The sequence below is a fragment of the Mauremys mutica genome, chromosome 3 (genome assembly GCF_020497125.1).
Source record: "Mauremys mutica isolate MM-2020 ecotype Southern chromosome 3, ASM2049712v1, whole genome shotgun sequence".
In the NCBI taxonomy this organism is placed as follows: domain Eukaryota; kingdom Metazoa; phylum Chordata; order Testudines; family Geoemydidae; genus Mauremys; species Mauremys mutica.
Genome location: NC_059074.1, coordinates 43,464,502 through 43,480,858, shown reverse-complemented (window position 1 = coordinate 43,480,858; position 16,357 = coordinate 43,464,502). Strand labels below are relative to the sequence as shown.

Sequence of the window (16,357 nt, the reverse complement as noted above, 5' to 3'; positions counted from 1 at the left end):
ATATTCATTTTTCTTCATGGTAAGGTTTCCTTTAGTGGCAACATGAAGGTGGAGTGGGGGAGGGAATCAAATAAGTCTTCAAAATTCAGTTTAATCTAAATAGGAACGACAAATACTAAAAACCATGATCATATGGTTATTAAACGGTGTTATTCTAAGGAAGAGTTAAGGCTATTTGGGTACTCTGACTCTGCATCTCTATAACTTAACATGTTTTTTTTTAATTTAAGTTTAACCTTTTTACTTTAATAACTGAGGGCTAGATTCTGATTCAGAGTATAAGCCTGCGTAAGGGAGTAAGAGGAGGTAAGACTCTCCCTGCCCCTTCAAAGGCTACCTGTGCCTCTGATCCAGGTATGTATGAATGGGTTCTTGGCTTCTTCTCACTGGCCATAGTAGATGAGCCTGGGTGTGAGCATGTGGTGAGACAGAGGGGTATAGTGATTTGCTGCTGCAGTAGGCCAGCAGTAAATTTGTAAACTTGAAATTGGAAATAGCAGAAAATGGAGTAACTAACTGTGGCTCATAGATATCTCTGAGTCATGACACCTCCTGGAAAGGCTACTAGTGTGGCAGTTGACACACCTTGCTCTGCCAAAATCAAAATCTAGCCCTCAACCTTGATTACTTTTACTGTTTTAAAATTATTTTTTGCCATCCCATATGTTTTTAGTATGAGGTTCCAGTGGAAATTGGTGGCCCAGGAGTACTCACTGTTATTTCATGAGACCTAGTTTGATACCTAGGTCCACTGTCTTGCTTTTGGAACTGATAGTTCTGGCGGATCTGCTGAAGAAACAGTAATGATAAAACAAAGTCCATGAATGTGAGTGCCACGTAGAGGTCTAACTCATATTCATTAGCAGAAAGGATAATTTAAGTAGAATTATTTTATTACAACACAAGCCATAACTATGGTGGCACAAATGGTGCTTCTGTCATTTATTTTTCCTGTATATATTTTTGTATATTGTCTTAATTTATAAATGGCACTTTCTGTTGCATATAATTATGTATTAATTATAAGATTATTTCTACAAAAATCAAATGAAAATAGTATGTTAAAGAGAATGGTCTCTGAAGTACTACACTTGTTAGACTAGGTTATAATTTCCAGCTAACCAACACACCACTAGACTCCCAAATAAATAGTAACTTGAAACAGACACTTGTTTATATAGTAATGGTGGTGAGCTAGCAAGCAAAAAATAGCATTTATGTAGAAATGAATATTTATACCACTTCCTCCAATACCTGAATTTTTTTAACTTAAATTTTCAAAATGCACTTATATTATAAATCAGTTTTATAGTTTGTTGAGCTCAATTATTTGTTAGAAATAATGTATCTCAGACATATTTAAAAATAAATGATGTAGAAGAGGTAAGTTCTGGTATCCCACCAATTTAAAAATAAAAAATGCAGGGGGTGGGGGAAATCTGATATCTATGGCTGCAGACAAGCTTTTAACTAACTAATATATAATTACTGCTGTGTTTGTCCACATAGTCACTGTGATGCCTTTACCCAACTACTTATTCTTAAAGGGCTTTAAGGTACTTTACATAATACTTGAGTACAACAAGTATTATGTAAAGTTAAATTCCATATTATAAATGCCTGTGTGTGTGTGTGTCTGTGTGTGTGTGTGTGTGTGTGTGTAGTAATTTATTTATTTCTCAGGTGATGACGGGCATTTTGTGTAACAGCATCTTTTTCTGTTCATGCAGCTGTTCCACGCACCAGTGATACACAATGCAGCTCTATTCCAGAACCCAGATATGGCAGAAGAATTGGGTCTGAATTTTCAGCAGGCTCTGTTGTTCGATTTGAATGTAGCCCTGGTTATCTGCTGCAGGGCTCAAAAGCTATTCGATGTCAGTCTGTGCCTAATGCTTTAGCTCAGTGGAATGACACTGTACCAAGCTGTATAGGTAAGCAATTACATTTTGGTAATCTGTTGAGGAACACAAATCTCCAAATCAGAATTTAAGGAATGTTTCAGAAAATAGTGTTTAACACATATATTCACTGTCCATTGATTAATACTGGTCATGTTCAATTTAAAAGGGCAATTTTTCATCTCAAACATAATTGAGTACCAGCTGGTTGGTAGGCAGTTATAGTGTTTCATATAATAACCTATTAGATTAACAAGCATGAGGCATGTTTTCCTGAATATTTATTATCTGTGTGGCTACCTCTAAAGTTGGAAGCATAGGATACAACTTCATTTTCTGAAAATCACTATAATCCCAATTTATTATACCATTTTTGTGGTACCCTTTTAGCAGATGTTTCTTGATATATAGCTCTCTCTCTCTCTCTCTCTCTCACTCACTCACTTTAGGAGTACCATGTACAGTGAATAACAATATTGTTAGTTGCAGTTAATTTGCTTCATTTTGCAGAAGAACCTCTAGTGGAATAATGTTTAGCACTTTGAATTTATTTATACATTTAATAGGTGCTTGTCGTTTGTGCATAAATTTCATTGGTATCGACTGGAGTTATGTCTCTCTATGGAGAGTAGAATAAACCACCAAATATTTAAATTATAATTATCTTTAATGGTCTAAGCTGAGTTGATTTCACAGACCCATTATTCTATGTAGTCTTTTCTTGAAATCTGAGGAAATGCTGGGCTATCGATAAATATATTAAAGTATTACACTGTGATTTACCAGGTAAAAGGCAAACATTGGAGATTCTTTACACTTAAGCATCCTGATTACACTTTATTTAACTGAAAACTGCATTCCAAAGTGCAAACTAAAACTTAAAATCTATGTATTTGTAATAAAAAGAGAGTTATAATCATTATATCAATTTGTACATTTAATGTTACATTTCTGTCCAGTTAAATGTTTTTGGCTTTGACATAATCTGTGAAAATATTGTTTTCCAGTACCATGCAATGGGAATTTCACTGAACGGAGGGGCACTATCTTGTCACCTGGTTATCCAGAACCCTATGGTAACAGCTTGAATTGTGTGTGGAAAATCATAGTGACTGAGGGATCAGGTATTCAGGCAAGTCCATATTCTGCCAAACATGGAATACTAAATACCCTCCCCAACCCCCTCTTCTCAAAGCCAAATCAGGAAAGAGTAATCAGGGCTTTTTGTTTTCCCCCTCATTTTTTTTTTGTAACCAATGGATAGTTTCTAATCTCATTTTTCTTTTTCTTTTTTTTTTGCTCACTCTGTTGTGCAGAAAAAATGGATTTAACCTCAGAAGTCACTAGCAGCTTTCTTTTTTAACTGAGTAGAATAGCAAACAATGCAATCTGATCCTGCTTCCATTTACAGCTCCATTGATGTTAATGGAGCACTGCACAGAAGCAGAGGTCTACACTAGATGGTCTGATTGCAGGACTGGGGCCATAGTTGGAGCATGATTTTCTATTTTCTTGAACCTTGTGTACTCCTTTATATCTGTGCAATGTGTGTGCAAAAATTTTTAGTCCACATGGTGATGTTTTGCACTAATTTTGCACAAGTGTAGATGACTATACAAAAGAAAAGAAAGTGGAGAATAAGAATCAATTTCTTTTAGTTTTGTTTTTATTTACATTTTTTCCAGGGCTTTTTTTTTGTTTGTTTCACTTTGCTTGTGTCTGGTTTTGGTTTTTTTTTTTGGTTTATTTATTTATTTATTTTAGAGCATTCATTTAAATATAATTATTTGGGTTGAAAAAAAAATACTTAATGGCATTGTTTTACAGATCCAGGTCATAAGTTTTGCCACAGAACATAACTGGGACTCCCTTGAAATCTATGATGGTGGAGATATGACAGCACCGCGACTGGGGAGCTTTTCAGGTAAGCATATGGTCTGGCTAAATGCAACCTTTTTATGGTGACCAGAACATACATGTGAAAAGCTTCCATGTTTTCTTTAAACTACTTTCCAGTCTCAGGTGAGAAATTTGAAATGGTATAATTTTGTCAATGTACTTACAGCTAGGGAGATTTTCAAAGTGTCTAACTACCATTTGTGCCTTTGAAAATCTTCCCCATCTTTGCCAACTCCCAATATAGATATATTGCCCTAATGTTAAGTGGGCTTCCACTGCTGATACAGGTTGCTTTGGAAATGCAAGCTTAAACTCTCCCTTTTTAGACTCACCCTTTTAGGGAGGAGACAAAGTCATTCAGTATTCATATAAACTCACTAGACCTTTAGAGGACAGAAAAAAAAACTGGTAAACTGGAAATGTTACAAACCATGTCATTTGTTGTTTCATAAGCATATTAGACATCTCTGGCATTACTCCTCTTTCATAAAGTAGTGTTTTTTATTGAAGGAATGTGTTGTAGTACCACCAACATGAGCAAACACCTTACATAGGATGGACTGATTAATTATATCCTGGACATGTCTATTCTGCAGCAAGATTAATCTCTGTTGTGGGGCATAGCTATAGTACTCCAGGGCATGCTGGAGATTTTGTGGTAGCTTCATATATGTTTTAAAATTAAGGTTTAGATTGTGTTAAATAAGGAAAATGAATAATGCAATTAATTCAGTAGTATCCCCTATATTATTTAATTTGATATTAATACAAAGTATTTGATGCTGCCCCGATTGTTCAATTTTCATTTCACTTCAAAATATTATACTGAAAGCTCTTAACTATATTGTAAAAGTCAGAAAGAGAGCTCGTGATTTTAGCAGCTAAGTAGAAACAATTGAGGCTTTTGAAATTTACAGGGTTTGGGAAGTAGTTTGGGACTGTGGGGTAAGCACAGCTATAATGATTGGGAGTGAAAGAGTTAACAATATTGAAAATTTAGTTGTGATCATTACATTTAAAGTTTGACCTTACTGAGATAAATCAAGGTGTTCACCCTTCACATAGCTATTTTTCCAAGTTGTGCTCAGACTAAATGTATATGGCTCCACTTTGAGCTGGGGATGTAATTCCCAGTTTGAGCAGATATACCTGAACTATCTCTGATCAAGCTAACACAGTAAACACAGAGGATATGTCTACACTACCCGCCGGATTGGCGGGTAGCTGTCGGTTTATCGGGGATTGATATATCGCGTCTCATGCCGTGAGGACGGGAGGAAAGTCAAAATAAGATACTTCGACTTCAGCTATGCTATTCACGTAGCTGAAGTTGCGTATCTTACATCGACCCCGCCCCCTAGTGTAGACCAGGCCAGAGTGTAGACGCGATATATCGATCCCCGAACACTCTCCTGTCGACTCTGGAACTCCACCAGAGCAAGTGGCAGTAGTGGAGTTGACAGGGGGAGCCGCGGCCATCAATCCCGTGCCGTGAGGACGGGAGGAAAGTTAAAATAAGATACTTCGACTTCAGCTATGCTATTCACATAGCTGAAGTTGCGTATCTTACATCGACCCCGCCCCCTAGTGTAGACCAGGCCAGAGTGTAGCTGTGGTGACACAGGCGGCAGGAGGGGCTAGCTGCCATGAATACATACCCAGCGAAGATGGTAGGTGCATATTCAGGGAAGCTAGCCCATCCTGACACTCAGCTGCTGCAGCTACACTTCTGTTTTTAGAATGCTATCACAACCAGAGCCAGTGCAGATTCATAGAATCACATATTATGTCTATTCAAGCTGGAAATTACATCTTCCAGCTCCATCATAGACATACTCTTGGTCACACACTTGGTCACTGCATTGGTTGGTTTACATTTGGAAGGTTTTGTTCTGACCATAAGGGCTAGAACAGGGGTCGGCAACCGGTGGCTCGCGGCTCGCCAGGGTAAGCACCCTGGCGGGCCGGCCCGGTTTGTTTATCTGCCGCGTCGGCAAGTTCGGCCGATCGCGGCTCCCACTGGCCGCGGTTCGCGGTCCCAGGCCAATGCAGGAGGCAGGAAGCCGCGGCCAGAACATCCCTCGGCTCGCGCCGCTTCCTGCCTCCCGCATTGGCCTGGGACCGCGAACCGCGGCCAGTGGGAGCCGCGATCGGCTGAACTTGCCGACGCGGCAGATAAACAAACCGGGCCGGCCCACCAGGGTGCTTACCCTGGTGAGCCGCGAGCCACTGGTTGCCGACCCCTGGGCTAGAATCTTATTTTTATGAAAAAATGTAAATTTAGCTTCTGGATCTCAGTTCTGCCTGAAAATGCAGTATACTGTGAAATGTGATATTGGTAGAATTTTATGTTTATTGTCTCTCAATAATTGATATGTTAAATGTTCTTACTTTATAAGGGGTTATCTACATAACAGAGTTTTACCAGTTATGCCAATATTATTCTGCATGTTTAGTTATACCCCGCATGTAGACATTCTTATTCCAGTATAGAAGTGGGATTTTCACTTTAGCTTAAACCATTCCCAAACAACATAAATTAAACTGAAAAAAGACACTTATATTGGATTGAGTATGTCCATATAGGCGATTATACCAGTATAGCTATATCAGTTTAAATTCCTATCTTATACTGAAAAAACTTTCCTGTGTAGAGAAGGTCCAAGTCAAAATATTTCAGAGTGGGATGGAATCTGCTATTGCAAACTCATCCTGGGACCTTATGATAAAGCTAAGTTCCTTCTCCCTGTGTAGCTTCTTGAATACTAAATGTTCTGCAGACATAATTATGTTCTCAATAACTGTTGTGCAGCCCTATCATCTTCAGATTGTGCTCTCTGTACTGTATTGCAAACCAGATACAACTCAACTATCTTCCAGTCATTCCTTCAGTAACAGCTGTCCAATTGTACATGTGTAACTGAGTAGAATTTCATACACAATACTGCTGATGATCCCGTCCAACTCAGTGTCTTAGAGCCATGTTGGATCCTCAGGGCTCACAAGAGTCAAACACACACAAAAATCACTTTTGTTTGTAAAATCAATATAAATTACTCTGAATACAAAAAGGCGAGGAGATCTGGTATAGGTAGTTGTCTGTCATGGCGTGAGCTGGTCTTTTAAGGGGTTTGAGGCTCAGCCAGGATCAGCATGGTGAGCCTCTGTCTCCAAGTCAAGGGAGTAAGTCCCGGGGTGACATGGTAGGGTAACTTGTTATTCGGAAGCTGGCCTTTTAGGACATAAAAAGCAGCCTGGGTTTAGTGAGCAAGGAGAGTTCAGGGAGAGATTTCATACAGCAAGGAGATGCTCTTTAGCTCCCATGCAGAAGAGCTGGGCAGCAAGACTGCCTAGGAAAGCTGAAAGCATGCCTCATCAAAGAGGAGCACAGACTCTCCTTAGCTCCCACACAAGGGTTCTGGGGATCAGAAAAGGCCTGAAGGAAGTAAAGGGCTCCTGCAAGGGATCCAGAAGGCATTGAGGATCAGCGCCAGCCAGAGGGAAAGTTTTCACTGAACCTACCTTTGTGTGGGCAGGAGCAAAAGCCCTTACAAAGGACTGTTGACCCTGAAGAAGAGGCTGGGATATAAGTGTTTTGTGGGGAGGGATAGCTCAGTGGTTTGAGCATTGGCCTGTTAAGCCCAGGGTTGTGATTTCAATCCTTGATGGGGCCATTTAGGGATAAAGGGCAAAAATCTGTTGGATAATTTAATTGGGGATTGGTCCTCTTGTGAGCAGGGGGGTGGACTAGATGATCTTCTGAGTTCCCTTCCAACCCTGATGTTCTATGATAACATATTCATTTATGTTAATCATCCCGACTGTGGGGAAAGAGTGTAATTCCAGTTCACCAGCTGTGGTGATTATTTGATAATGGAAGAGTAAGGAAACTGAGTTACGGTTAGGGTTGAATGCTGGCTTATGGGAGACCCTGCTATTGTGTTATTTTAGTTAGTCACTTTTCAGAGTTGAAATGTATTTCAAATGTTAATTATTATTAATATTTGGAAAGGCTATTTTGGGTAACTCTTTAGAGCTTTTAACACTGTAATTGTTATATTTTCTCTTATTTTCTCAAACCTCCAGACAGCCTGAAATAATGACTCAGAGGTCTGGACTCCTTCATCCCTAAATAACCTCATTGGAGGGTTAAGTTGAAACTCTAATGATGATATGTTGCATAGAGAAAGTGAAGAGAAGGAAACACAAGGAAAAGGAATAGAGAGTGACAGAGAAAGGAGGATGGGGAAGGAAGAGAAATAAAGGGCAGAAATGCAGCGCTCCTGAAGGAGCACATATTGCCCTTCAAAGTGATAGTGAATGTGACCATAGGGTATTGACCAAATAATGATTATAAAAAGCTAAACATTTAGTTACTCTTTCAAAGCTGTTTTCTACTTTGATCTTTGTGCAAATTTCCCATTGACATCAATGGAAGATTTGCTAGGTACTGAGGACTGTATTAACTTTTAAGTTTATACCCAGGCCACTAGACCATAATCAAAACTGAAATTTGTCCCTCTCCAAAAAAAATTAGCTTGACATACCCGGGCTACTTCTACTTGAATGATACTCTTTTCAGTTTAGGACATTCAAAAATATCTCATGTGTCCTAGGTAAATCATCAAGGGAAATCTGGATGAAAAAGTGGGTTCCTCAGTATTCTACTGTGAATCACCTAAAAGAAGACAAAAGAAAATTAACTTTGTTCATATTGCAGCAGGATATTATTTCTATGGTTGAATGTAAAACCTGTGGCAATGTCTGGAGTCTTGATTGTAGCTGAAACTCCTGTTTGGATTACTCTAAGTTAATAATTGATACATTGCTAGGAGGAATTTGTTACTGATCCAAAATGATGCATTTTTAGAAAACACATTACACATTGTGAGAATTGTTGTTTTCAATTATGATATTACCAATTATGGTATTAGGTTGGTGGTAATGCCTTAAATTTGGTACCATGATTTTTGGAATTTAGATCTGGAGTTTCAGTTTAACTTCTGTAGACACACATTAATGTTTAATAATATTCCTTCTCAAGAGAAAGTAGTTTATCCTTCTCACTTGACAACTGCCTTTGCAATTTCCCACTTGTAAGACAATATGCACCAATTCTAAAACTTGAACCACTTAGTGAAACAGTGTTACCATATACACGCAGGTGCCTCCTTATGAGTCAGATTGTTTGGAGCTGAGGTTATAAAAGAGACAAATGGCTTCAATCAATCTCAGTTCATCCTAACCAGAGCTAGCAAATGGTACGATATAAATACCTGTGATGAGATTAAAAGATAGACAATTTTATCCCACTGTAATTATCTGATGCAGAGAAGTTATTAGTTCTCTACGCCAGCTGATGGAAATACAAACAAAGGTAGCTAAAAAGTCTGACTGAAAACCAGGTATTTTTGAGGGCATCCTATGATTAACAGGATGAATTTGCTAGGGTAGTATGGACGGCAGTGACTCTGTGCCATCATGCCTGACTGAAATCTTTTAATCTCACTGTCATACCACAGTTGTAGTCAAGACCTTCCTTTGAAGCTTCTGATCTGTTTAATGCTAAAACAGATTCATATCTTGAAAAGCTCAGAAACTACAGCAGCCAGATCTTTGGTAGTATCAGAGTCTGATGGATAGAAGAATATCTGTACCTTCAGGTTTTGGAGGCACTTGTCAGGGATTTTTGGAACCTACTATTAATTCAATAGTCCCAGTCTCCTCCTCTTCCTTTTTATCATCATCAGTAGCAGTATATGCAGAGGAAGCAATACTTTCAGTATACTTTCAAATCTATTTCTTCTGATACTATTTTTTTTAGCTAAACACTACAGTTGATGTCACGAGTCTTATTTGAGTCACATCAATAGCCGCCTGTCCTTTCACTTTTCCCTTTGAGAGCAATCTTATGTATTTACTTGCAGCATGTGAGGGAATTATTTTGGATTGTTGGATGCATTTGACACAATTGCCCAGGAGGGGATAGATACAAATAGCTAGATATGTCAGGAAGTTATCTTGCTTGAACCCATCATCGGTTCAATCTAATGGCTCTTCATCTGACAGGGAACAGAAGCAACAAAAGACCGACTCCTTGACATTTCTCATAGTCAACAACACAAGTGGTTCCTCAAGGCCTCATTCCTATATTATCTGTAGGTGGAATGAGTCTAGGCTGAATCTCTTTGCCTCTGAGTAAAGCAGCAACTTTCTCTGATTCTGCTCCATTGTTAGACAGGAGGACCCAGCACCACTGACAGTCTCTTTCATCATGAATTGAAATCAAGAGTTTCTCTATGCATTGTCTCTAAGTCTATTGCAACAGAAGGTTATTTGAAAAATCTGACAAGGCTTCACCCAAGATGCTGTTGATTGCCCCAGCTTGTGTTCAGTTGTTTATAGGTCTCTATAGGTCCTGCCTCCCAGTCTACATGGATCACTTTCATCAGGTTTGAGGTGAGATTCTCCAATCCATTATGAAGCATCTCAGGCTGACTGTCTGGCTTTTGTCTTTCTGGGAGGAATAGACTGAGAGTTTAAAATATCCAATTGGAATGCAGGACACCTTTAACCAATAAAATCAACTCAGTCAATTGGAAAAGATTTTGTAGCTGGACAGCTAAATAGAGAGTAGGCCTGATATGGTTTTCTATTCCTTTCATCTTGGACTATCTATTATGTCTGGAAGTCAAAACTGTCTAGAGCCATCAGGGTCCACTTGTCATCTCAGCTTTCTCTCCTCTGATGCATGGATTAGAAGTTTTTGCTTAACCTAGAGTAACGAGTTTCCTTGGTCTGGGGATGTTGCTTTAGAGGAGGATGACAGTAGCAAGGTAACAAAACTGTAAGAAGTTTTGTGAACATACATCTTCCAGTTGGTGTTTATATGGTCTTCTATGAGGGAGAAAATGGGGACTTTCATTAAGATGTTGCCAAAAGAGACCTGCTGCTGTCATTACTAGGCTGTATGGAGGGGTCCCCATGTGGGAGGGGAAGAGCCGGCCATAAGGATCCCTGTAACAGTTCTCCAATGTGAGTTGGGGAAGAAAGAAAGAGAGACCAGTTGAGCCTACTCAGCTCCCTGCTTCCAGTGAGTGCTGGCAGTTGATGCCCTGGTGGGGAAACTAGTTCTTTTGAAACCTAAATTCTCAGGTTATACTACCCTGAGGCATTTAGGAGAATTGAGAAACCACATATTGTGTTTGTAGTTAATATTAATTGAGTTTTAGTACTCTTTTGGCTCACTTCTCACATAGAGGTGAAACTGGCACTCTATTATCTTTAAAAAAAATCAGCAAAATACACTATCTGTTTTGAGAATTTAGCAGCAAGCTTTATCATATGCAAACATATAGATAATTCAGAACTTAATTTTGTGGATGAAAGAAGCTCTTCAATTAATGTAAGAAGAAGGAGAATTTCTTTGTTTTAATTAGAAGTGTTTTCAGATTACTTGATTGTTACATCATTGTAACTGGAAATGGAACTTGTTAAACCACAGTTGTTTTTTTCAAGTGATTGGCTCGCAACCTTTTAAATGTTTGCTGTTTTAATACAGAGATGAAATGCAAGCAAACAGAATAGACCATCAGCTGGAAAGTTCAGAAAAAAAAGAAATTTTGAGATTAGACAAAGCAGACGTTTTGTAAAACAGGCAATGACTTTTGCCAGTTTAACAAATGTCATTAGTTCAGACAAATATTTGTGTGTGTGTGTGTGTGTGTTTGATAGTATTACATTATTTGTTTATAGATTAATCAAGTCTACTGAAATGGAATGGTCTCAAACAAAGTGTAAAAATACTCTACTCTTGAATGGAAAATCATGCTCTCTGATTGGAGGGAGTTTGATTGCTTAATGACTACAGCTGGACAAATAATATTCTATGATTATGTTATTCAGTGAATATTGCTGTTTTAATGAATTTTATTATTGTTATTACTATTATTATTATTTATTTGCAATATTTAACTAACTCAGTGGTTGACTAAATTAGCTGAATAAATTATTTAACCATTTTTTTCTGAAACCCAGTAGCTTGAATTGTGAGGGGCTACATCACACTACTACACCAAATATGCACAACTAATATTATTGAGAAAGGGTAGTTTGGTAAAGCGTGTATGTAGAAGGGCCAATGTACCTAATGGACAGAGTGGAATTATGTGTACTAAACAGCCCTTGTTAAGATTGTATGCTTTACACACACTTGTGTAGCAAGCAGTGCAGAGCTGTTCCACATCAGGAGATCAATGGAAGAGCTGTGTCTAAGAGGCACAATCTAGCATTTAGTTTGATTCCTGGGAATTTGATTTGCATGTTTCCAATTTTACTTGTAATTTTCTATTTTCTTAATACCTGAAGAATTGTTTTGCCTTTCACAATGAAGGGTTTTGTTGGAATAAGACAAGCTGGCAAATCTGCATTGAATAAGAGCAGCACTACGGCAATATTGTAAACTAATCTGTAGCCTGTTTTCTAATACTTTTTTCAGTCCTTTCCATGTCAGACAGTGTTCATAGTGGGGCCTTTCCTGTCTCCATAGCAACTGGGGGCCAGGGGCGGCTCCAGGCCCCAGCATGCCAAGCGCGTGCTTGGGGCGGCATGCCACGGGGGGCGCTCTGCCGGTCGCCGGGAGGGCGGCAGGTGGCTCTCGTGGAACCTCCTGCAGGCGTGCCTGTGGGAGGTCCATTGGAGCTGTGGGACCAGCGGACCCTCCGCAGGCACGTCTGCAGGAGGTCCACCCGATCCGCAGGACCGGCGACCGGCAGAGCGCCCCCCGTGGCATGCTGCCCCAAGCACGGCGTGCCGCTGTGCTTGCGGCAGCGAAATGGCTAAAGCGGCCCCTGTTGGGGGCAGACCTTTTCCCTGTGCCTGGGCTTTGGACTGCCCCTTAGGATTCAGAAGGATTCTCCAGAATTCTCTGCCCCCAAGAAGCATGTGTGGCAGACTCCAGCTTTCTCTTTGTAGCAGAGGTCTCACAGTATTTGTAAAATATTTTTAATGAAGTGTCCCTCCATTTCTTCTTTGGCTTTACTTCTCAAAATTGCTAAACTCCACTTTCTGAGGAGGGTTGGGAGGACAGATCCTCGCCTTCCCTCCCCACTGAGAAATAGCAGAGACCTCATGAACCCAGGTCCCAGCAAGCATGTGGGTGAAGTCCATGCTGAGCAGACTGTAGAGAAGTTAGATCCCAGCTGGCATGTAGGCAAGGTCCATGCTGAGGCAGATGAGCAGGCCACATGGAGCTTCCTTCACTGAGACAAGCCACAAGCAGAGGCATGGGACTGGAAGTAAGTTTTGTTAAAGCCCCTGCTTCTCCCCTAGACATGGGTCTCTATTCACACAGCTTAAATTTAAATTTACAGGGCAAGCAGGAAAAAAGCTTCCTGAATGTTGAGGGAAGGCAAGATCCCCCATCCCCATAGCAACACAGAGGAAGAAATTCCTGCTCCCAGCCAGCACGTAGGCAACGTCCATGCTGAGATGATTGAGAAGGCTACAAAACATCATCCCTTCCCATAAACTGTTTTTATCTGGGAGGCCTCACATGCCATGAAAGATGCTGTCTCCTGCAATCTCTGTAATATCAATGAACCATTTGTCTCCAGTGGTTCTACCTCACTCTTTATTCTGCATGTTTGGTCTCCACTCAGCCTGGACACACCAGCAGGCAGATTTTCTATCCTGGGAGGTGGACCTACTACTTCTCCCCATCCAGGCTCCAAGGATCCCCCATTGAAAGTTATGAAGTGGGTCCTTTTTTTCCTTAGGGAAATTGCAGGATACATGCCTACAGACTGTCCTTTCAATCTCCCTGGATATGTGCTATCCCCTTCACACAGCTCTGCTCCATTCTCGTAGGGGTATGCCATATGGACGGACAGGTGGTGAAAGTACTGCTCACAAGCAGCTGTTAAAGAAGCAGAACAAAATCTTAAAATCTTTCATGAAGGGGTCTCCTAGATCCACTAAAAAGAAGGAGAAATCTCTCAAGCTGGGACTTTGAGCAAAATCCCTTAGACTCTCAACTAATCTTGTCAGAATTAAGAACAAATGGGGATCTTACTTCACAGGTAGGGCTAGGGAAATAAACTGTTTTCCCTTCCTGGAAAAATCTTCAAGATTTTTTTTTAATAAAAAAAACCCATCCTGAATTGGAACAAAAAGTGGAAATCTTGAAAAATTTCATGAATGAAAATAATTTTTTAAAAAAAGGTTAGGTCAATTGAAGTGTTTTGTTTAGATTTTGACCATTTTAAAATTATTTATTTTTACTCTAATTATCACAATTCTTGAACCAGAAGATCAGAATGTTTAGTTTAGAATATGTAGGGACACATGGGGGAGGGAGGGGCATCGCTGAAGCAAAAAAAAAAAAAAGCTGGAGTGCCATCGCCGAAGCAAAATATCAGGACAAATGGCGTCCCGACCATACATCGGTCGGGACGTGGGAGAAACAACCTAATATCGGGACAGTCCTGATTTTATCGGGATGTCTAATCACCTGAAGGGCATCTTGACAATTTAATTACTTTAAAAAAAATGAGTTGAGAGATTTGTCAAAACTGACCCATTCTCATGAAGTTTCGTTTTTGACAAATTAGCATTTTTCAATTAAAAAAACATTGTCAAAAAATTCCCAACCAGCTCTATTTACAGCTGTTTGTGAAAATAAATAATGAAACAACAAGAAACCTTGCAAAATTGAAGAAAAGCTGTGTAATTTTTCATCTTTTGGTTTGTTATAGTGGTATTAAGGCAGAATAGAGATTCCCTCAAATGACTTACTTATACCTATGGACTAAAAGATCTTCATTAATATCCCTAAGGTTAAGCCTACTGAGGCTTCCTTAGTAAATGGTATAATCATACTAGCTAAGTGAATATTCCCACCAAGACACAGCCTCAGCTCTGAGAGTCTTGGCTGAAGTTTCTTATTGTGCAGGTCTGTGCTCAACTGAGAGCACATTGTGAGCATGCACACACACAAACACAAAACAACCAGCAATCCAAAGCAGACTGTGAAGAGTTACAAAGTGATCTCATTAAACTAGGTGAAAAAATGGCAGATGAAATTCAGTGTTGATACGTGCAAAGTAATGCACATTGGAAAACATAGTCCTATCTACATATTCAAAATGATGGGATCTAAATTAGCTGTTATCACTGAAGAAAGAGATCTTGGAGTCATTGTGGATAGTTCTGTAAAAACATCTGCTCCATGTACAGTGGCAGTCAAAAAATCTAACAGAATGTTAGGAATCATTTGGAAAGGGATTGACAATAAGACAGAAAATACCATAATGCCACTATATAAATCCATGGCACGTCCACACCTTGAATACTGCATGTAGTTTTGCTTGCTCCTTCTCAAAAAAGATATAATAGAATTAGAAAAGGTGCAGAAAAGAGCAACAAAAATGGAAGAGCTTACATTAAAAATTTTAAAAAAAATTAAAAAGACGGGGACTATTCTCTTTAAAAGTGAAATGCCTACACAGGATATGATAGAGGTCTATAAAATCCTGAATAGCTCAAAGAAAAACAATAGGGAAGTGTTATTTACCCCATCACATACCACAAGAACTAGGGGTCACCTCATGAAATGAATAGGTAGCAAGCTTAAAACAAACATAAAGCGGTAATTCTTCAAACAACACAACCTGTGGAACTCATTGCCATGGGATGTTGTGAAAGTCGAAAGTATCAGTGGGTTAAAAAATAATTAGATAAGTTCTTAGAGTCCATCAACGGCTACTAGACAAACTGGTCAGGGACACAACCTCTTGCTCCAGGTGCTCCTAAATCTCCATCCATCAGAAGCTAGGACTGGATGACAGAGGATGAACCACTCAATAACTGACCTGTTCTTTTCATTTCCTCTGAAGCATCTGTCACTAGCTATTGTCAGAGGCAGGATATTGGCTTAGATGGACCATTGGGCTGACCCAGTATGGCCATTCTTATGAGATACATTAGATCAGGTCTACCCCCTGTTGCCATGGAGACAGAGAACACCATACTATGAAGACTGTCTGACCTGGAGGATCTTGAAATGAAAATTCAAAGATAAAACAAAAATATCTCTTTGATCTCAGAAAGAGAGAAAATAATCATTTTGCACAATCACCATTGATGTTCAGAGGCCATTGTGATAACATTCTATTTCTTTTGGAGATAGACGTGTGTCACAGCATGACTGTGTGAAGTGGGAGTTAAGGAGAACACAAACAGAGAAAATTAGTATCTCAGAATAATGGGATGGGTGTCTCCTTCCCCCCAGATTCTCAGCTTCCATTCTGAACTCTTAGTTCTTATGTACAGACAAGCAGAACTGATGATATTGGAGCTTCATTTCAGAGCCAAATCCTTTAATTTATGTATGTGGATAATGCTTTTAAAGTCAATGAGATTGTGCATGTGAGTAAATGTAGTGGGATTTAGCTCTGGCTGCACTTGCATAACTCCCTACTGTCCTATCATGTCATCAGACTTTACCTGGAGCTTTTGTAAAAATCCAGGGCACGATATGACACGTAGTGAGGAGAGAA

The 16,357-nt window shown here is 39.5% G+C and overlaps 1 protein-coding gene across 1 annotated transcript in view; it reads left to right on the top strand.

Moving 5' to 3' along the window:
• CSMD1 (CUB and Sushi multiple domains 1) overlaps positions 1-16,357 on the top strand; it is a 1,651,174-nt gene that overhangs the window by 1,372,118 nt on the left and 262,699 nt on the right. The window contains exons 35-37 of the mRNA XM_045010124.1: positions 1,731-1,934; positions 2,909-3,033; positions 3,729-3,825. Coding sequence (XP_044866059.1) covers positions 1,731-1,934; positions 2,909-3,033; positions 3,729-3,825 — 426 coding nt within the window. The remainder of the gene's footprint in view (positions 1-1,730; positions 1,935-2,908; positions 3,034-3,728; positions 3,826-16,357) is intronic.